Source organism: Schistocerca americana, chromosome 3, assembly GCF_021461395.2.
Source record: "Schistocerca americana isolate TAMUIC-IGC-003095 chromosome 3, iqSchAmer2.1, whole genome shotgun sequence".
In the NCBI taxonomy this organism is placed as follows: domain Eukaryota; kingdom Metazoa; phylum Arthropoda; class Insecta; order Orthoptera; family Acrididae; genus Schistocerca; species Schistocerca americana.
This window is the reverse complement of record NC_060121.1, coordinates 221,868,300-221,889,212: the sequence shown is the minus strand read 5'-3', so window position 1 is coordinate 221,889,212 and position 20,913 is coordinate 221,868,300. Positions and strand designations below refer to the sequence as shown.

The following is a 20,913-nucleotide window of genomic DNA, read 5'->3' as shown; positions in this document are numbered from 1 at the left end:
GAAATTTTTTTACCGTAGCACTTCGGACTGCCATGAACAACATACTAAAAATCCTGACTGTTGCAGGTTGAGTGTGAGGGCGGAGGTACGTTTTAGCGTCACTTTTTTTGCGTTTTTCTTGAAGCTGAGGCTTACAGCGGAAACGTATCCCAGTACAAAATTAAACTAAATTAAACTTCCTACAAAAAGGTGGTATTCACTTTTTCTCTAGGGCTAATGGTCTGCGCGAACACAGCGAGAAAATACTTAAGACCTCGCGCAAAGTCCATGCGCTGTAGCTTCGGTGGATTTTTGTAGAGCAATTTGAGGTAGTTTCCCGATTTAGTAGACGACAAGTGCCCTGTATCAAATTGATCGTATCGACTTCACATCACTACGCTAGTGTGATGCGTTGTAAACAGTGATCGTTTAGAACCCATATAGCAGGATCGTTGAGGTCATGTTGATTCCTACCATACGTGCGACCACTGAGTGGTATAAACTTTATAGTCAAGAAATGAAGACTTTCATATTTGCTGATGCTATCGCAGATCTGTCAGGAGAGGTAAATTACTTTGAAAATAACCTGAATGCAATATATGTCCTCGTGAAAACACGTTATGAATACCAACAAAAATAAAGAAGGGGTAATGGAATGTAGTCAAATTAGGTGAGACTAAGAGAACTAGATTAGCAAATCAGACACTAATGTAATAAGTGAGTGATTTTCCTATTTGGGCAGAAAAAATCAATGAGTATAGCTCAAGTACGAGGGATTCAAAGTGGAGACTAGAAATAGCAAGCAACGCGCGTCTTAAAAAAAGGGAAATTTTGTTAACCTCGAATATAAATTTGAATGTTAGGAAGTCTTTCCTGAAGCTATTAGTTTTTAGTGTAGCCTTGCAATGAAGTGAATCGTGGCCGATTAACAGTTTACACGAAAGCAGAAAAGAATCTTTTGAAACTGGTGCTACAGAAGAATGCTGAAGATTAGATGGGTTGATGGGATAACTAGCTGAGGAAAAAAGAAACTCGTGGCGCAACTCGGCTAAATACGTACAAAAATATATCAAGAAAACAAATCGCGATTGGTTGCTTTTACTGCCACCATCACCTGCATTTGTGGGGTCACGATACTTACTTGTCTACAAGTAACAGCTTTTTTTCCAAATTACATAGCTTGGACTATCTATCACATCCTATCAAAAAATTTTATTATTTTATGTTGAGAGTTACATTACAACTTAATATAAAATATTTTGTAATGAGGTGGCATTTTGCTCAGAGGCGTTAACTGAAATAGACAAGAGCATCGAGGCACAATGTACTTCCTTTCACTGTCAAAAATAGTCACGTTTCTTTTGCACACAATCTTTGCCTTTCATGATTTGGGATTGCTGATGTATCTTTATACGGTTGTAAGCGAGAGGTTGGCAAAAATAGGAAAGGAGAGAGAACCTTGAAACTTCCAGGCACATGAAAACTGTGTGCCGGACCGAGACTCGAACTCGCGACCTTTCGTTGGCAAGAACTCTATCAACTGAGGTACCCAAGCACGACTCACGACCCTTTCTCACAGCTTTACTTCCGCTAGTACCTAATCTCCTACCTTCCAGACTTCACAGAAGCTCTCCTGTGAAGAGGAGAGAGCCCTGTTTTCTGAATATATCTGATAATCTGTGTCAGTGTGCAGTAGATGCCATACGCCAGATGTAAATGTGGGTAGATGAATGATGAGAGACTATTGTACCCATCCCATTACAGACATGTCCTTGGCCATTTGAAAGCAAGAACAAGCATGGAACTGTAAAAGATGCATCAGAGAAATCTGACATTCACTCTGCACAACAAGTTATGTCAACTTGAAAGGCTAGCACCAGCCTGTGAGCCTATCGGCAACTAAAATTTCAGCTGGATTATAAGAATACAGATTATGTTTCAGCATAAAAAAGTGAAAGGCACACGCTGACAGTAGGTCACAAAATGGTCAGTTGTCTTGAGAGGATACGGTTTTTGAGAACTTCGAAGCAGCACTGCCGTTTTTTTAAGTTCTAGCAAGAGTGGGAAAAACTGAATATGAAAATCATATGGTAATTTTGGTATAGAGCATCCTGTACATTCTGAATGAAATTATATGGATGTTATGCTAGTTTTCTCACATAAGTCGCAACCGTTTCGTTCATACAGTTCTGTAAGATAGCTGTAAATTATCGTCCCTAATGATTTCGAAATCAAAGGAATATTGAATTACTATTACTATAAAGTGAAGCAATTATAAAGAATTAGCAACGCATTTCAGTTTTTTCACTGTTATTAGATATTATGCTAGTATATAGGTCCACAATGTGCAACAAGAAGTATTCTTAGTAATTACTAGAAAACAGAGGTATACCCACCAGAATTCTTCCGTGCGCTTCAACATACTCAAAAATTATTATTACATAGAAAACCAGTATCTTATCACTGCTCCCTAAATCAGGGGAATGCGCAAGAAAGATGCACAAAAATCACTACGCCCACACTAAGTTGAAAATCTAAGTGCTGACCATGAAACAATTCGTATCGTGCCAGGATTCTATGAATTATCAGAGTTTTTAAAAATATACTTATCAATTCCATCATGTTTCCCGAGTTGCTTTTAAATTATTTGATTTAGATATCTTTCGGAATTCGAAACAGAGTAGTACTTCATACACAACTTAGCAGAGAGTCCGTATCTATGGGCCGAATGATTGAGAAGTTCAAAAACCTAACTTTACTATGATGGAACCACTGTATGCAAGGTAAATATTTGAAACTATAGTTATTATTGTCTTTATTCATTTCTTTTGCCTCTGCTGCTTGGGAAAACAATGACACAATTATGCCAGTAAGACACTGCACAAAGCTTTGTGAAAGCAAAATTTTGTTTTTAGTACACTATCACAGGAAGAACTCTCTTACGTTAGATAAACAACTGTCTTGAATTTCTTTCTGATACAATGACTTTTAAAAATAAGCTAAAGTTACATTCTTGATGTAATGGTTCCAACTGAGGCGTGGAATACATTTCCTAGTCTCACATGTGCACTCAGGATAAAATATTATTTGTCTATGCAGCCTAGGGAAACGGTAATTATAGCTTCAGATTCAGTTCTGTGATTATGTAACGCATGTAGAAATACCTTAATAAACGTCTGTAAACTGTGATTTCTTCCTTTGTGCACTTGCCTTGCCGAAGAATTAAAAACAAATATTACCATCTAGAAGCTCTGTCAATTCCCAACAAGCATAGTGATCGTTGATTTATAGCTTAATATTACTGAAACAGTAAACAGGAATTATATATAGCGTAGAAGAATGTAAATAATAGCAATCCAGCGTTTCGCCACTTGAGGAAAGTCGCAAATTTTTATGGTGCCTTAGTCTGTGCAGTTCAAATACTTCAAGGTTACATCGTTGCAGACACTGAGTACAATAATAATTACAAACATTCTGAGTTCGATAAAATGGAACGTCTTTCACAATGAAACGGCACATAGAATGCTCATGGTAATGTACGGAGTCCAAACATAAAGTGCATAGATCTCTCTCCCCCCTCTTCCCCTCCCCCCCCCCCCCAAATTTTGTGTGTGGTGTGTGTGTGTGTGTGTGTGTGTGTGTGTGTGTGTGTGTGTGTGTGTGCAGGAGGAAGAGGAGCTGGGTAGGTGAAGAACAGCTATTTGAAGGATCAAGGAAGGTACTGGTAAGTCATACTGCTAGTGGAGCGTGTAAGATCAGTTAATTATCGCCCAATTCCTGCACCTTAGGTCAAATATAATGCTATGCAGGGTACGGACGATTTTGGAGACAAAAATGTGATATGTGATCTTACATTCTTAATTATGTGTCTCAGTCATAAATACAGACTGCATGCGAGAGTCGGACTGTGACATCATTTCCAATAACGTTTCCCTAATTAGGCAACAGCCGCTATTCGATTTGCAGCACAAATGTTGACAGAACTTTTGTTAAGGATTGGATGAGGATAATGTGTTCCAGCAAAATGACTTTCGGCTTGCTCTTAATACAACAACTGGAAGCAAAGGGAGTAAGAGACCCAGCAAACGTAACTACATCGCCTTCAATGCATGATTTCAAATATACACTAATCTTATGTGTGAAAACAGTAAAGCGTATTGGGAATGAAGGCATTTAATGATCTACAAAGCAATACAACGCTTCTCATTCTGAAGTCGTTTCAGTGAGTGATTCAAATGAAGTAGCACAAAACATTCGCACAAGAGTGTAATAGAAGGAAGAGGAGATATGAAAAAGCATTTATCAATGTGCAACCAAGGATAAAGGAAAAAAAAATCATTTTTATATTACTACAAAAAGCAAATATTTTATTAAATAAATCATAATAAACAATGAGAATAATATATGAACATAAAACATAATACAACTTAATAAATACGAAAGATCTGTATGTAACAACTTAGTTGCTTATGTTTAAGGCTGAAAGCAAATACTCTACTATACACAGATCAAAAAGCAAGACGTATTGACATGAGAAAGAGATTTAAAAAGAAATAATACGACGCAAATAGCTTTTCTTTCAGAACTACTCTTTCTTTTCTTAAATAACATAAGTATGCGAGGTACTCGAGTTTTTTTCTATTAAATAATACACATTTCTATACAAGGCACTCTGGCGCCAGATACTCTCTAGTTTAACTATATAACAATGAAGGCACTTGTTTCCGTTTATGGTGACTACGCACTTTTTCAGTGTTCATAAATTAAATCATAAATACTTCGTGACTATAACGTAGAGCAAATAAAATACAAAATGTCTAAATTATACAAAAATGAAGCAAAAACAAACTTGCGTAACAAACAGAAAGATAAGTAGCGGCGGTAGACAGGCGAAAAACGCACAGAAGAGTGGGATGCACAACAGGGGAAAATTCGGTGTCTCTGGTACTAACAGTGTCCATTGGCCGGCAGCGCCAGTCTGTTGCCTGGTTTCGAACGAGAGACCGTTGGTGCTATACAGACTCCTCTGAAACGAAATGAGTGGACCAGTTTTATTGCCAATTCCTCTCCATTCACATTAGGGGGCAACATTTAAAAAAAAAATAATATATAAAAATAATTAACTGTAGTTACTTATTTACATGTTGAGATCATTAAGTAGGTCACACTATTGTACACAAACAGCAAGGACATACATACAGAATATGGTAGGTACAGGATGTGATGTATTCATACAGACTGTGGTGCCAGGGAGGAGAGTAGGGTAACAGGATAGCTTTATCGCTGATATTGTGTGTGTGTGTGTGTGTGTGTGTGCACTTCGTTTGCATGCGACGCGGCCCTAATTCAGGTAGGATCCCATATGTAAACAGGGCGGCCGGGCGGTGCGTTTTCGCGCGTGTCGCAGCATGCGTCCGCGGACTATCTGCATACGCGTGCTACGGCAGCGCGCCTGCCACGCGTCCAACGTGCGGCGTACACAGTACCTGCGCGTACCGCCTCTCGTTTCCTGCTCTTCAGATGCAGATCCGGAGCACGTGAGCTCTCCTAGATTCTTATGGATATGCTCTGTGTCGGGATGCTGCCTCGCACACAGCATCCGAACCCGTGCGCGATTTGCATGAGAAGTCTGCGCAGGCCGGAGTGTGCCGTCGTGCCCCACCTAGTTAACGAGATCCACCTTTGGCAAGCCGGTACCGGTTTACATACAGCCCAAATACGCCCGGACGGGTTGACGGAACCAAGTAAATGTCGCCGACACTCTAGGGTCACAATCGAACCATTACGTTAAAACAATCGCACGCATGCAGAGGCAGAGAGAGAGCGAGAGAGACTGACCCATTTGGGGGGGGAGCGGGGTTTGCAGAGGCACAACTGCGAGAGTGTGGGCAAGCTTGGGACTGCACAGAGGACAGTCAGTTTGTTGTTCAACTAACTCAGCGACGCAGGGACTGCATTAATAAATCGCCGTCGTGTTCACAAAGAAACGACGTTAGCGCATTTCCGGAATGATCAGGGGAATGTAAGATAGGCACGAACTGTAATTTTTCCAATGTCTTATTCTTGGCTGAAATGGCGGAGAAAAAGAAACTGACAGTGTCACAGCAGCGCAGGAGACTTCGAACCGACAAATATTTCCGGAATACCCATATGTGGTGGCTACGACCGTAAGACAATAAAGCAACAGCCAGTCGGCGACTGGCGTGCGAGTGTGTGTGTGCATTTAAATAAAACTGTTCTGGCTGCTGTGATAAAGAGCGCAATTACTAATTTAAGTTCGAGACCATTTCATCTGGCGTTAAACGCTAATTTTCCGGATTCCTTCCTGGATAAAGCTTGACTATTAAATCAACTACGCTACAAGTACCGCAATGCCATTAATTTGTCAAAATAATACGCTGCACTACAGAAACACCAGCGCAGTGAGACAGCCGACGTGTGTAAGTTATTACTAATGAAACCTAAAGACTACGTGTTTTAAATTTTGCTACAGGGAGGGTGAATAAAGTTTTATTCTAAAGCTACAGTAGATCAGTAAGTCTGATCAAAACCAACAGTGAAAAAGTAAACAATTGTTATACACTCTTACTTCGTCGAATCACATTTTTTTAAAGAAATTACTCTAAACTCCTGCCTCCAACATCGATATAAAGTTGATATCGTCGAGGACCTGATTGGCGCACCTTCGGAAATTCCTAGACATGGGGCTACACATACTCGGACACGTTCTGTTACCGTACGAACTACAGCGCCTTAATCGCTGATTGGTTGCCGGTTTATGGCCATTTTTTCGTAACCGTGCATTTCTGATCTATGGTTATATCGAGTAATTAGCTACCCTATTGTAACGTAATTACTGGGTTGCTTTTCGATGCCCGGCATACTGTTGGGTGTAGGTAATGATACACTGTGCTGGCATTGTTATGGTTTGATTCAATGTTGTCACTGTCTCACACAACGATGTCACACGTCAGACATGTCGACAGCACCAGTTAAGATGCAATAGAAATGCTGGAGCCATATGCAATAGTAACGATACTTTATTGCACTGGCAAATATGTGATCCTATCCCACAGCTTTGCTTTTGTCAAGTTTCAGGATCTGAATTTAACGTAACACTCGTTCAGATATCATCATGGTACATCAATTATGGATCACGCGCAATAGTGGAGAAAATCATCGCAATGCGAGCTCTCTGACGGAAGAACTAGGTCCGCCTCATATTTCGTGAAACATTTTTCTGCTGAGTGGGGACTGTCATAAAGATATTAACTTCATACAGTTTCTTCATCCACCAATAAGATTTACAATCAAAATTCTCTCCCCTTTTCGCGTGCGACACTTAAGCAATGTGACAGTGCGAACAGGTTGATACCGATGTTGATGATGATGATAATGATGTTTGGTCTGTGGTGCGCTCAACTGCGCCCATACAAAGTACCACTTTTTACACAGTCCAATTTTTTTCATAGTTCAATCTAGACACTATTACGAATTACGATGAAATGATGAGGACAACACAAACACCCACTCCCGGGCAGAGAAAATCCTCAACCCGGGCGGGAATCGAACCCGGGACCCGCTGATCCAGAGGCAACAACGCTAACCATTTAATTTTTTATTTTTATTTTTATTTATTTTTTTTTGTGGGGGGGGGGGGTACTGTTCGTTGGCATACCATAATAATTATACTTTGAAAACGACGGTCCTATGTGCTATTCCAGCATGTAGCAAAGTGTATTTGCTGCACTTCGAAACAAGGCGGTCATTCACTAGAGTTCAGAAGACAAGAACTTTAGCTACAACATTACCACGACCTATAAGAACACAGTCCACCAGGTTTGTCACTAGATCGTTACGTCCAACTCTTCTTACCACATAATTTCGTTGTAACCCTTCTCTCCAACGTGGCTAAGTAACGCGGCCTCTGGAATTTTAATGAACTCGTCGTTTACCCTGGCAGTTCCTTGTTGCTGGAGGCTGATTGAAGCGGACCTTCCTTTTTGCTCTTGCGCAGACCCTTATATTTTTCCAGTATTTAAGGAAATAAGCTCATATTCTTGATGATTCGCATTCAATTTCACGGCAATTTTCTAGAGACGTAACGCTTTTCAGGCTACAATATCAAGCGCTAACAGCTTCTGTTCCCCGCACAGAATAGCTGTAAGTCATCTGTATAGAACAGCAATGACTGGCTCTTGGAAACTATGCCGAGGATCTCAGCCACACTTGCTGCAAGAAACGCGCTACCGAAAAGTTTTAATCGGATGCTGGCAGCGGAACGGTGTACGCAATGCCAGTATGGCCTGCGGTTAGCGGCTAACAGTTCCTAGCCGCAGGCAGCCGCGCATGCGCACTGCCCTCCAGACTGGTCGCTTCACGTAGAGCTGTGGCACGACGCAGAGGTGGAGCAGAGAACTATCACTCTCCGTGCATGGCTTTTAATGGGGCAGTTAAAAAATATATCAACCAAGCTAGAAAACGTGAAACTACACAGTACTGTCACTGTCGAGGCCTTCCAACAGTAGTGCGTTAGCATACTACGGGTGCAAATTCAGGACAAGGACACACAGATTCAGCAAGCCGACGCCAAATCGCATATGCCACAGGAAATTCCCACAAATATGGTACCGTACAGGATGTTGTGGAAAGTGTTTTCATATAATGGCAGCCACTGAGTCGTGTAAACAATGCATACAATATCTGCCTTTGGAAGTGTTTCTACAACAGCAATTTAATTCCTCTAGAATGTATTCCTTAAAAAAAAAAAATACTTGAAGCTGTCTAAGACACAAAAGTAAGTCTGATATTTCTAGTACTTCATCGAAGATGAAAAGGTACCTCTAAAATTTAAGGGAAGCCATTAATGAATGTTGCAGACATTATTTAGGCGTTAGGGAAGAATCAATTACAATTGGTTTTACAATCTGGGTCATTCAGACGAATCAAGCTTTTCTTCGAACACTAATGCAACAGTCCCGAAATAAGTAATACAAGGATGTGGTGTACAGGGCTGTTACAATGTTTCGCAAACTACATCTGTTTCTTTGTGTACATATGCGTATGCCTCGAAAAAATAAAAGACGCCCTAACTGTTAAAAGCCCGTTCAGAGGTAAAGAATGTAATGGCGGAAACTCTTGCACGAGCTTACACACCCGTCATCAGAGAAAGATTCGAAATTTCGAATTTGGAGATCAAAATCCGTGAGCATCACGTCTCCCACGCCTAAACAGCAATAATCATAGTATCACCGTCGCGAGAGTTTGAAGAGAGTTTTTTTCTGCCTGTAATATCATTATCAACTGACAGTAAATGGGTTTTCGTTAGTTATCGACGTTTTATACCATGTTTTGTCGAACTACCTGTAGCGATATTACGTTCAAGAGCAACCTTGTATTGCAATGGGGTATGCAGTGGCTATAAACAAGACTTGTATTTAAATATCACGAAAACTGTTGTACACAGCTGAGGCTACGCCGACAGTCCAGATGGCAGAAGGGAACATGTCGAATGCAGTACGTCTTTCGGAAATGGTAGTTAACAAAAATTTCAACCACAATAGTAATTTGTGTCCATTCATTCGCTTGGTTTTAAAACTCTTCAAAGAACACCGCGAAATTTGCTGGGTATTCGGTAGTAGATGTGATACAGTTGGGGGTGCCCTGTCAAATCGCGATCAACGAATGTTTACCGCGGCGTAGTAGGAAATAGAGAAGTGGAGTAAAGTGGCCCAGTAATCTGACATCTTATGAAATTGTAGGATTTCTGCAGTAACTGGACACAGTAATTATGACCGATGGCCCACACTTCCAGTGATAAAACGTACTTCTTTGGTACTTTATCACTATTTTATTAGTAAGAATCCAATCTCTTTCTCCTCACACATCTAATGGGATAGGAGAGAATGAGGCTACTGTATGCATCTGACTGTACTGCACAACATTACACAGATCGTGTAAAAAAAAAAAAAAAAAAGCATGGAAAAGCTTTTTGGTGTTTTCTAACCTACTTGGGTATTAACAACCTGAAATAAAGGCTTTGGCCAGTTGTTGATGGAGATGCCTTCCTTCAGTTTCCAGCGTTCGTGGTGAAATGGTATTTCCAATATAAACCGGGATAATTCTCTTTTGCAAAATCGTCATCCATTCTGGCTACTTTATTTGTATCTGACTACACTCAAAGACGCATTCACGCACAATTTTCTTGCATGCGTATGTCGTCGTACACTTTACCACAGATTTTACAAATTCTTTTTGCATTACAAAGTTTAATTTTAGAAGATATACAAAACAATATCCGAAGCTATGTTCCATACCAGAATTTTATTTTGTCAAAGAAATTTGAAGACACTTTAAGGCTGGGTCTTTAAAGAAGTCTCCCGTGAAACTGTGGGCAACTGTTACAACCTTTGAAAGTGTATTTTCGGAAGGGCAAGTGCATGACTGACGCCGATTCAGTTCAGTATGTAAGCCAAGCTTCTGCCTTTTCAGATCCTGTGATAATTACGTCTGGATCCAGTATTAGCAAAGCAGGAATTAACAGTCATGACAGTTGTCACGTTATGAAGTATAACATACGCTACATAGTAACGCTACGGTCACGTGACGCGTTTCTACTGGTCTTTGCTCAGCCTGTATCTCCACTCTAGACAGAACGCGCATCTTTTTCAGGCTTTGGACATGTCATTTTGGACGGAAACTAATATAGCAACCAGTTCGCGGTCTGTTGGGTTAGGGTCTACGGCGACAGCTGCAGACGAAGGCCACTGTCTTTTGCACGTTCGTAGGACCAAAAGACAGAAAACTATATTTTGTTTCAGAACACGTGGCGTATTCGTGTTGCACCCAACGCGTCGACATTCTCTCTTAGAACAGTCTCGTGCAGAGTCGTCACAAACAAAAGGTCACGACTTCCGAACGCGAAAAAGGAACTTCGGGAAGTGAAAGAATAACTTTAAAGCGCCGAAAAAAAAAAGAAGGAACTCGGAGGGAAAGGTTTCGCAACGAAAATCTGAAACGCTGCGGCTGTGTTACAGAAACAAAGGCACAATACGGCGAGAGTTGTGATGCTCCTGGAACGCGGCGTTTACTCTTCATTTTCTAGTTTCGCCTTTCGCCGTCAGCTTTCGTCACCCCTGACGACGGCCACGTTTTAATGGCCGCTGTGAACGGCGGCGACACGGAGCGTTAAGGAGAGGGCGCTGCGATTGTGACCGCTGCCGCCGCCGCCGACGTCGTCTTATTTTCAGACGGAGCGCCGCACACAAATTGATTCCTTTAGAGACGAGCGCCCTAATTGTTTCTACGTTTTAAAGGGAATCCAGCTTTGTCGCCGCCACGGAATGCGGAATAGTTTCCTTCGGGCGCCGACACATTCCGCGCTGTCTGCACGGCATCTTTACGGCGGCTGAATTCGTATCAGTGCAAAAGCGCACTTGTAGCCGACCTTTATCACTGGACTCTTTAAAGCGCTCCACAGGCCGGGCGTTACGTCGCTGAAATTCAAAGTGTCAACCATAATGACGCTTTTGAAGTCGTTATCAGTATTTTACCAGATGGGAACCTGATATATAATAGCTTCAGTTGGGATATGAATCCTTTTCTGACCACTAAAAGGGAATCTTTCCTTAGTAAACGGTCTCCGTAAGTTTGCAATTTCTATTAAACAAAGAAATCTTTAGATTAAGCATCTTAAGCGTGATGCTTGTAATTACCGATTGTTATTGTGCACTACAAGTCCTGTGTGCAGAAGTACTCCTTTGTTTCAAAAAAAACATTCTCTACTACGATTGTGCTAAAGTAGAACACATGGAGTGCAACTAATATGGTGGTCTACTTTCCCACCACAGCCACCGCCACAAGCAGAAGGTCGTTAATTACAGAAAAGCTGCAGAAGATACTAGGTATTTCCCGAGTAGCTCGCTTATTTAAATTTATCCACACAAGGGCTGCAAAAAAATATTTTTAAGCTGACTCGAGATGATCGTTTAAGAAAATATGGTCGAGAAATCATTAGTAGCTGATTCTAAACTCTAGTGTCATATGGTGAACACAGTACGAGAAATATCCCTTTAATCACGATTACGGACACCTTCACAACTACCTATACGGAACATCATCAAATAATCGGTTTTAACTTCCGGATATTGTCGACAACCGACTCCTGTTGTCGATGGAATGAATATGGCGAGAAAACTACATAGCAATCTCACGTCCCAGATATACCTCAACACTTTTTATTTGTTCCTACTAAAAGCAGCGGGCACGAAAAGCTGAAATAATAGTATATCTGCCGAGAAATCGCCCGAATTACGAGCAAATGACGAAATTCATTTTCTGTAGCATTACAAAAATGAGTTACTGCTTTCGGTAAAGCCAAGGTGCTACATATTTTGAAATGACATATGATTCAGTTTTGTTTTTAATTAAATTTCCATATTCTTTTCAACTTTTGAAGCGTTTAGAGAAGTGCTGTGCACATCAGTATTTTGAAAGGATTTCCCTAAAACAAGCATGTAAAGTAAAGTATAAATTTTGAGTTTGCAAAACACTTTCCATGTACTGATTTTTAAGCTAGTTATTACTGGGTATTTTGAGAAGTAGATTTGTCTGGCGACAAAGCGATACAACTACCAGAAGTATTTCACACTTCTATCGGCTGTGAAAAATATCAAAAACTTTGGAATCAATAGCTGTACCGGGGTAATCAGAGAATTCAAATTGGAAACAGTGTCAAAAAGTAACGTACACTTAAAACTCACGCGAAATAGTATGCCTTCAAGTAAGAGACACAATTACGTGGATTATGTCTGCCTGCAAAACCCCCAACTGTTCCTATGTCGGACTATGTAAACATCCTCAACTTCAACGACATAAAGCGCTTCCGGCTAAAGAGGTTAATAAATCTCCAGTTAAATATCATAATTATCTACGATACCAGATGGTCTTCCGTTTACTGCAGCTAATACATTAGAGCAGTATTTTCAATGTGGGAGGGCACATACTGTCGCCATCCTCAACGACCGACGCCGAATATTTTATGTAGACTCGTTGCGCCGACCTTCTGATGTCACGAATCACCACTTTTATTAGTCGACGCTAATCTACGCAAATATGTGAGACAGTTCAACTACCAACTAAAGCAGAGGCGAAGCATGGAAAATACCAAACATCCAGACTTTGCTTAAAGGAATTTTGTTAGTTGTTGCAAGCAAATATGATGTTGTCTTGGCGAAGAACTAACGTTTCGTGGCTCTCTGCGTTATCTCCCTGATTGTTTCTTTGTGTAGGATATCAAGTAACTAAACATTTTACTGTCATACAGAGGCATTTATAAAGCGATGTTAACACAAGAAACTTTCCAAAAGCGTTACGAATGTACGTATTATGAAAATGAGAAATAACGTATTATTAAAATTCCGTGGAATCTAGAACTATCTTATCACAAAATTCTTGGTACTCAGATCATTACCACAGCAGTTTGTCGTTCCTATCCTATCCTATCCCAATGTGTGTCAGTATTCTCGCTGGAAATTGTGCTTCATTAACACGCAATACAAAAACTAAATAATGACCTGTCATGAAACAGTATTTCACAAATGAGTTACTCTTATTGAGTAGTCGTGAAAACTGAACGAAGCCTGGTAACGCCAGGTTAGCTATCATTTCAGTAACTTAATTGCCTTTAAAAGTTTTAATGACTACTACCAGTCAAACATTTATGTTTCTGTTTATTAATTATCTTGCGTGTTTTGTGCCATGTGACTACCTTGAGGTATTATAAGAAAGTGTAGGAACACAGAAATCAGTGGTGCTCTCATTGGTTTTTTATTATTCTTGTATATCCAAATTTCAGCTATAAATAGCCACCTTCAGTGTATCTGGGTGAGTTATAATCCAACATGGTCCCAGCAGTATATATCACCATACGACGTACACCAACTGAGTTGTATGGTGACGCATACTGCTGGGAGTTTGTTGGGTTACAACTCACTCGAATGCACTGAAGGTAGGTATCTATTTATCGCTGAAATCAGGATATGCAACAATAATAAAAAACCAATGGGGCTGCAACCGATTGCTGTTATGGGGGCAAAGTTGGTTATCTCGAGATATTACAGTATTATGTTCTTACGTAGAATATTGCAACAACTAAAATTGAGCAAAATGCCAGAAACTTATATACAAAAGATTAAGTCATGTTGTGATTGATAGCACAGGCTCCAAAGTATTTATCAATAACAATATCAATCGTTTCTGTCTGTATTTCCATCACGTATAGTCAATAGCTCATTTTAGAAGACAAGAGGGTCAGTCGATGTTTTAATTATCCCCGTAAAAAATAAATTTACCTAATTAATTTTTTGTTTGTTTCTAGGTAAATGTCAGCACTCCTGACACACACTGATATCCCCGCGCCACAGCAGTGGAGCGACACAGCGGGGTAGTGCTGTGTTTAGCACACTGGACTTGCATTCGCGAGGATGACGATCCAAATCCGCGTCCGGCCATCCACGTTTGGGTTTTCTGTGATCCCCCTGAATCACCCCAGGCAAATTCTGGGATGGTTCCTTTGAAATGGCGAGGCCGATTTCCTTCCCCATCCTTGAAACAGTTCGAACTTGCGCTCCGACACTAATGCTCTCGATGTCGACGGAACGTTTAACCTCAATCTTCCTTCCTTTTTTCAGAACCGGAGCACAACGCTAGAGGAGCCAAAAAAATCGCGTAGTCCACTGATAAAAGTCGAGCAGACAAGCAACACTGCGAGAAATAACCGCATAAATCATTTTAGAACGCACGACAAACGTATCCGTCAGGACAGTGGGGTGAAATTTGGCGTTCATGGGCTATGGCAGCAGTCTTTGCTACCAGCACAACATCGCCTGCAGCGCCTCTCCTGGGCTCATAACCATATCAGTTGGACCCTAAACGACTGGAAAACCGTGGTCTGGTCAGATGAGTCCCGAATTCAGTTGGTAAGAGGGGATGGTAGGGTTCGAATGTGGCGCAAACCCAACAAAGGCGTAGACCCGGGTAGTCAACAAGGCACTGTGCAAGTTCCATAATGGCGTGGGCTGTCCTTACATGGAACAGACTGGTTACTCTGATCAAATTCTACCGATCATTGACTGGAAATTGTTAAATTCGACTACTTGGAGGCCACTTACAGCCATTCATGGACTTAATGTTCACAAACAATGAAGGAATTTTTATGGATGGCAGAACATTCTGGACCATTCGAGCGAATGGTTTGGCCACCCAAATCGCCCGGACATGAAACCCATCGAGCAATTATGGGACATAATCGAGAGGCTAGTTCGAGCACAAAATCGTGCAACGGCAACGATTTCGCAATTATGGACGGCTGTAGAGGCGCATGGCTCAGTATTTCTGCAGAGGACTTCAAAAACAAATCCTTGCCACGTCTAGTTGTTGCACTAAGCCGGGAAAAGGAGGTCCGACACTATGTTGGGTGGTATCCAGTTATTTCTGTCACCTCAGTATATGTAATGTGGGCTGCAGGACAGAAGGCGTAATCTCTCGCTAGGCCCTTATACTTTGCGGGAGACACTATTCTGTAGGCGATGCGATCGACGAGCATACTAGAGACGCTCCCCAACACATCTCAGGAAAGCACTGGATTTTCACTGTGGTTTCTATTCCGCGCCGGATCAGATCTTACTTTCCGAATAGCCCTCTTAGTTGTAAACAAACAAAAAATTAACTACGTAACTTTAGTTTTTCAAGGTGATAATTAAACTTTATCACTACCCCTCATAAGAGTAATCTGAATAAGGTACGGCTTGCGGACAGCGGAACACGCAATACCCCGACGAAAAGAATATTCCATTCCCCCGCTTGTACTTCTCATAACGGAATAGACACACACCGCTGACACGTTTCAGATGTATTTCGTTTCCGTATGCTGAACTCTTGTTCAACAATAGATTTATGTGATTTAGTATGAATGTTCTTGTAGGATTACTGACTCGAGGCAAGTCAGGGAGAAAATGAAGGAGCCACGAATACAGGTTCAAAGTCCCATTTTCGGAAATTCCAGCCCCGAACAGGACGTGTAAAGTGTAGGTGTGTGGTGTGGTGTACAAATGTGTAAGACAAGCATCGGAAGGAAGGCGAACCCGCACCTCGTCCCTGCTCGTATGCGTTAATTCAGTCTACTCACCGGTGGCGGAGAAGAGCGCGGGGTGCAGGAAGAGGTTGCCCTGCGGCGGGAAGCCGGGCAGGCCGAGCCCGTACAGCTGGTGGAACAGCGCCATCTCGTCGCCCTCCTTGGCCGCCGCCCCGCCGCCAGACCCGGTGCCGGCGCCGCCTCCGGGCCCTCCGCCCCCGCCGGTGCTGCCAGAAACGGCTCCGCCGCCGCCGCCGCCGCCGCCGCCGCCGGTGGCCGCCTCCGGCTTGAGCGACAGGCCGGCCATCTGCAGCATCTGCAGCTGTGCCAGCTGGTTCATGTTGGCGGCCGCAGCAGCCGCGGCCACGAACTGCTGGCCGGAAGCCACTCCGCCCGCTGAGTCTCCCATCGGCTGCTGGACCGGAGCAGTCGTAGAGGACCCCGCCACGGGCACTGGTGGTACCGTGAACTCGGCGCCGGCACCGCCGCTGCCACCGCCGTCACTGGTGTTGCCGGAAGCGTCCGCCTTGCCACTCTCGATGTACGCCTTCACATTGTCGATGTGCTTCTTCGTGAAGATGTGGTCCTGCACGGAGTACTTGTGCGAGTACTTGAACTGACACAGGCGACACTCCTCCGGCGGCCGCTCCGGAGTCGTCGTGGGCGCCGGAGGGTTGCCGTCGCCGACGAGGGCCTTCTGCAGCGCCAGTTTGTTCTTCTTCTCCTTCGCCCGCGCGTTCTGGAACCACACCTGCACTACTCTCTTTGGTAGGCCGATCTCCCGGCCGAGCATTTCGCATTCGGCCATCGTCGGCGTCTTGTAGTCGCTGAAGAGGGACTTCATCGCCTTCACCTGGAGGCTGCTCATCTGAGTCCGGAAGCGCTTGCCCCCACTCCCCGGCCCGCTGCCCGTGCTGCCGCCGCCGGTGCCGCTGCCCACGGGGGTGCTACAAGCGTTCATATGCCTCTGGTGACCGCTCTGCGTGCTGGACGCCGGAGAAGTTGGACTGCTCTCGTAACCGTCCATATTCTCTGTCGTCTCCGACATGGAATCGTCCTCGAAGCATATGCTGCGCTCGCTGAGATCCGTCAGAGGACCGGCCTCCGTCAGCGAAGTGTTGTGGTCCATAGAGATTTTCATCGGCCTGCTGAGATCGACCGGTTTGCTCAGGTCTAGTGGACACTCGCCGCCACCCTCGCCGCCGGACGTCATTGGCTCTTGTTTGATTTTCATACTCAGATCTGTCGGAATGCCGCCTTCTTTAACGCCAGTAATGGAGCCGTTTTGCTGCGCCGTGTGGTGAGCTTGCAGCTCACTGAGGTACCGCTTCATAGACTCTTCGTAGTACTTCTTCAGAGAGTTCTCCATATCCGTGTGGAATGGTGGAAAAAGTGGCGGCATGAGATTCTGTGTCGGCGTAGCCGTGCCGTACGATGAGCCCATTTTGCTGGCGTCTCCCATTTGCGACGATGTGAATGACGGCGTCGACTCCATGCTCAGTTCTTCGTCTGGAAGTGCATCGATATTAATCTCCCCTCTGGTGCACTGGTCAGCGTGTTTCGTGACGAGATGCGACTCGAGCGCGGACTTCACCTTGAAGAGGGCTGGACAGAACGGACAGCGCTTGTTGATGACCTGAGCGTGAGCTCGGAACTGTCCCTTCCGCTCTCGGGCGCGTGTATTTTGAAACCACACTTGAACGACGCGCTTTTTCAGTCCTACTTCGCGTGCAATGTTTTCCAGCATCTTTCTGGAAGGGTTACTTTCCAGCTGATACTTCTGGTACAGATAATCGAGCTGCTCCGGTAAAATCGTTGTCCGAAGTCTCTTGTCTTTTGGTTGCTCTTGGTCACGTTCGGAATTCTCTTCATATTCATCAAATTTCCTTTTGTTTGCCGTCAGCATGGACGCCAAGGGATGGGCGTGCGGGGACGCCGAATTGACCGACAAATCGGCGACTCCCAGTCCAGCAACTATTTGCGGTTGTGGTTGTTGCTGCTGCTGCTGTTGCTGCTGTTGTTGTTGTTGCTGCTGCTGCTGTTGCTGTTGTAGCTGAGCATGTTGTTGCAATATTCCAAAAGGGCTATCGGGTGGATAACTTGGAAACAAGTTGGGATTCATGATATGAACCAGCTGATGTTCCCGCCACAAGTCAAATCGAGGAAACACTAAATTGCACTTGTCGCACTGGAAGGTACCTTCTTTGCTTGTATTATCGCCACTGGTTGATGTGGCAGGGGTAGGGATAGGAGAGGGAGGAAATAAGACAGAGGCTGGTGTCGGCGTGATAGTCCTCGATGGTGTTTGGGGATTTGTGGGTAATGGGGCTGGTATTGCAGGCAACAGGGACTGAATCTGAGGTTGTAACGGTGGCTGTTGTACTGGTTGCTGCTGCTGTTGCTGTTGTGGGGATTGTTGTTGCTGTTGTTGTTGTTGTTGCTGCTGTTGGTGGTGAAGCTGCACCTGTTGTTGTTGCTGTATTTGTGGTATCACAGGTGGCTGCTGGTGTTGAGTCGTATCAGCTATGGTGCTAGAATTGGAATCTTCTGACGACAGTACGGCAGCAATTTGAGCAGCAGCCGCCTGGGCCTGAGCAGATCTCTTAGCGTCTTCCTCTTTAAAGCAGTGCGTCTTCTGATGGCGTATCAGTTCATAGTAGCGCTGGAAAACGAGCAGACATTTCTTACACTGGTAGTTGAGGCCAGGAGTTCTTTGGAATCTGTTGGCACCGCCATCATCGACACCTGGTGGCGCTTCCACTGGTGGCTGGTTCTCGTAAACTTTTCTGGCCTTCTGTCGGGCGTTCTGGAACCAAACTACAATTACTCTCGGGCTGAGATTCAACAGTTTGGATAAATATTCCAGATCATCATCTTTAGGATAGGCATTGTTCTCAAAGAACTCTTGCAGTACTTTTATCTGGTAGTCGGTGAAGCGCGTCCGGTTGGCCCTCTTTCCGGACGAGCCCCCGGTCGGCGTGTTGCCGTTGCCGCCGGCACCCCCCGCGGAAACGTGCCCGAAGCCGTCCGAAGAGTTGCTCGTGTACGATCGGCACGGACTCGCGCTTCTGGACACCGGCGCCAGGGGCAGAATGCTCGGCGACGTGGGGAGCTGGCCCGGGGACGCGAAGTTCGGCGGAGTCAGCTTCGGCGGCAGCATGTTGCTCACCGTCGTGCTGGTGTTGCCGCTCATAGTGTTGCTGCAAGGGACGCTGGTGACCGCGCCCATCGCACTGTGGCTCGTTATGATGGAGTCGGAGCCGAGCTGCGACGCGATGATAGACGTGAGCGTCAGGTTTCCTGGGGAGTTACTACGCAAACTCGTCTGGGGCGGAGGGCACGGTTCGCTGGTCGTAGTTGCCACCGACGTCTGAGGGAGGGCTCCACCAGGTAAAGACGTCGCTGGAGGGAGCAGAACTTGCGGCTTCTCCTCAATAGGCTCGACAGGGCGTTCGTCTTTCACAGCATGTTGGTCTTGCGACATGTCGCCGAACACGCTGCTGTAGGAGGCGTCTGTCTGGGGAGGTGTCTCTCTAGGTTCCGTTTTAATAACGTCAGTTGGTAACGTCACCGGCGTCTGAGGGGCTGGTGGTTGTTGGAGGCTGTGGGTTTGGATCTGATTCTGCTGCTGCTGCTGCTGCTGTTGCTGCTGCTGTTGTTGTTGTTGTTGTTGTTCTGGAGGTGGTTGTGCCTGCTGCTGGGGTGTGGCTTGTTTACGTCTGTTGGGCGTAGGCGACGGGGAAGGTGCCGCCTTGGGAGTAGTGTCCTCCGAAGACGGAGGGGGATTCAGTGGCGTCACCTTCGCCTCCCCCGTCTTCTCGTACTCCTCCAGGTTCAGAGTGGTCGAGGGAGGATTGTTGAAGTTGTACGGCGAGTCTTTGTTGCGCTGTCGCTCCTTGAACAGCGTGTTGCGGAACCAGTGCTTGATGACTTTGGGCGGCAGCCCGCTCTGGCCTGCCATCTCGTGGATCTGCTCCTCGGACGGCGAGTTGTTGATGTCGAAGTGCGCGCGGAGGATCTTGAGCTGGTCGTCCGTAATGCGGGTACGCGCTCGTTTCTGCTGCGCCGCCGCCGTTACCTGCACAACGACAGACTTTATTCAGACCACTGGGCCATACATCTCTATTTATAACGTTACTTATGTCACTTGCAGTATATAAATTATTACCTGTTATAGCTAATGGAATTCTGTTCAAATGTGTGTGAAATCTTATGGGACTTAACTGCTAAGGTCATCAGTCCCTAAGCTTACACACTACTTAACCTAAATTATCCTAAGGACAAACACACACAACCATGCCCCAGGGAGGACTCGAACTTCCGCCGGGACCATCCGCACAGCCCATGACTGCAGCGTCTAATCCCGCGCGGCTGGAATTCTGTTTCTTGTCACACGTACCCCCATGAAATTTTAAACAAGTGGTAATTTTGCTTGAAGGAAATGTTTGGACGTATAATACGGTGAGACAGGCGTGTTAGAAAGTAGCAATGTTTGGTCTCTAAGAGGAGCTGCTTGTGAACAAGTAGCATATTCATCCCATACTTTCACAATGCTTTACTTTTTATCTTCATCGCATTGGACATTGCTGTTTTATGCAAACATCGAATGGCTTTAGGTTAAGTAGTAGAATACATTGTATTTATTCATTTATGATACTTTTAAGTCCTACAATTTGTTCCCCCAACGGCTTTTCAAGACAAAGACACGTTTAGTTTTTGGTACTATCATCTGTATCAGGCTTCTTTCAGTATCCACAGAATTATGTTATGCCTCACATTATATGCTCTGGAATATACCAAAC

The 20,913-nt window shown here is 44.4% G+C and overlaps 1 protein-coding gene across 2 annotated transcripts in view; it reads right to left on the bottom strand.

Annotated features, from left to right (window-relative positions):
* Positions 1 to 4,377: 4,377 nt before the first annotated feature.
* Positions 4,378 to 20,913, bottom strand: part of LOC124607509 (zinc finger homeobox protein 3) — a 112,013-nt gene continuing 95,477 nt past the window's right edge. The window contains exons 5-7 of one of the 2 annotated variants that reach the window (XM_047139896.1): positions 19,026 to 20,189; positions 16,166 to 18,917; positions 4,378 to 5,005 (exon numbers count right to left, since the gene is read on the bottom strand). In XM_047139896.1, coding sequence (XP_046995852.1) covers positions 4,992 to 5,005; positions 16,166 to 18,917; positions 19,026 to 20,189 — 3,930 coding nt within the window. In that variant the 3' untranslated portion in view covers positions 4,378 to 4,991. Of the gene's footprint in view, positions 5,006 to 16,165; positions 20,190 to 20,913 lie in introns of both variants that reach the window. The other variant, XM_047139895.1, reaches the window with a different exon arrangement.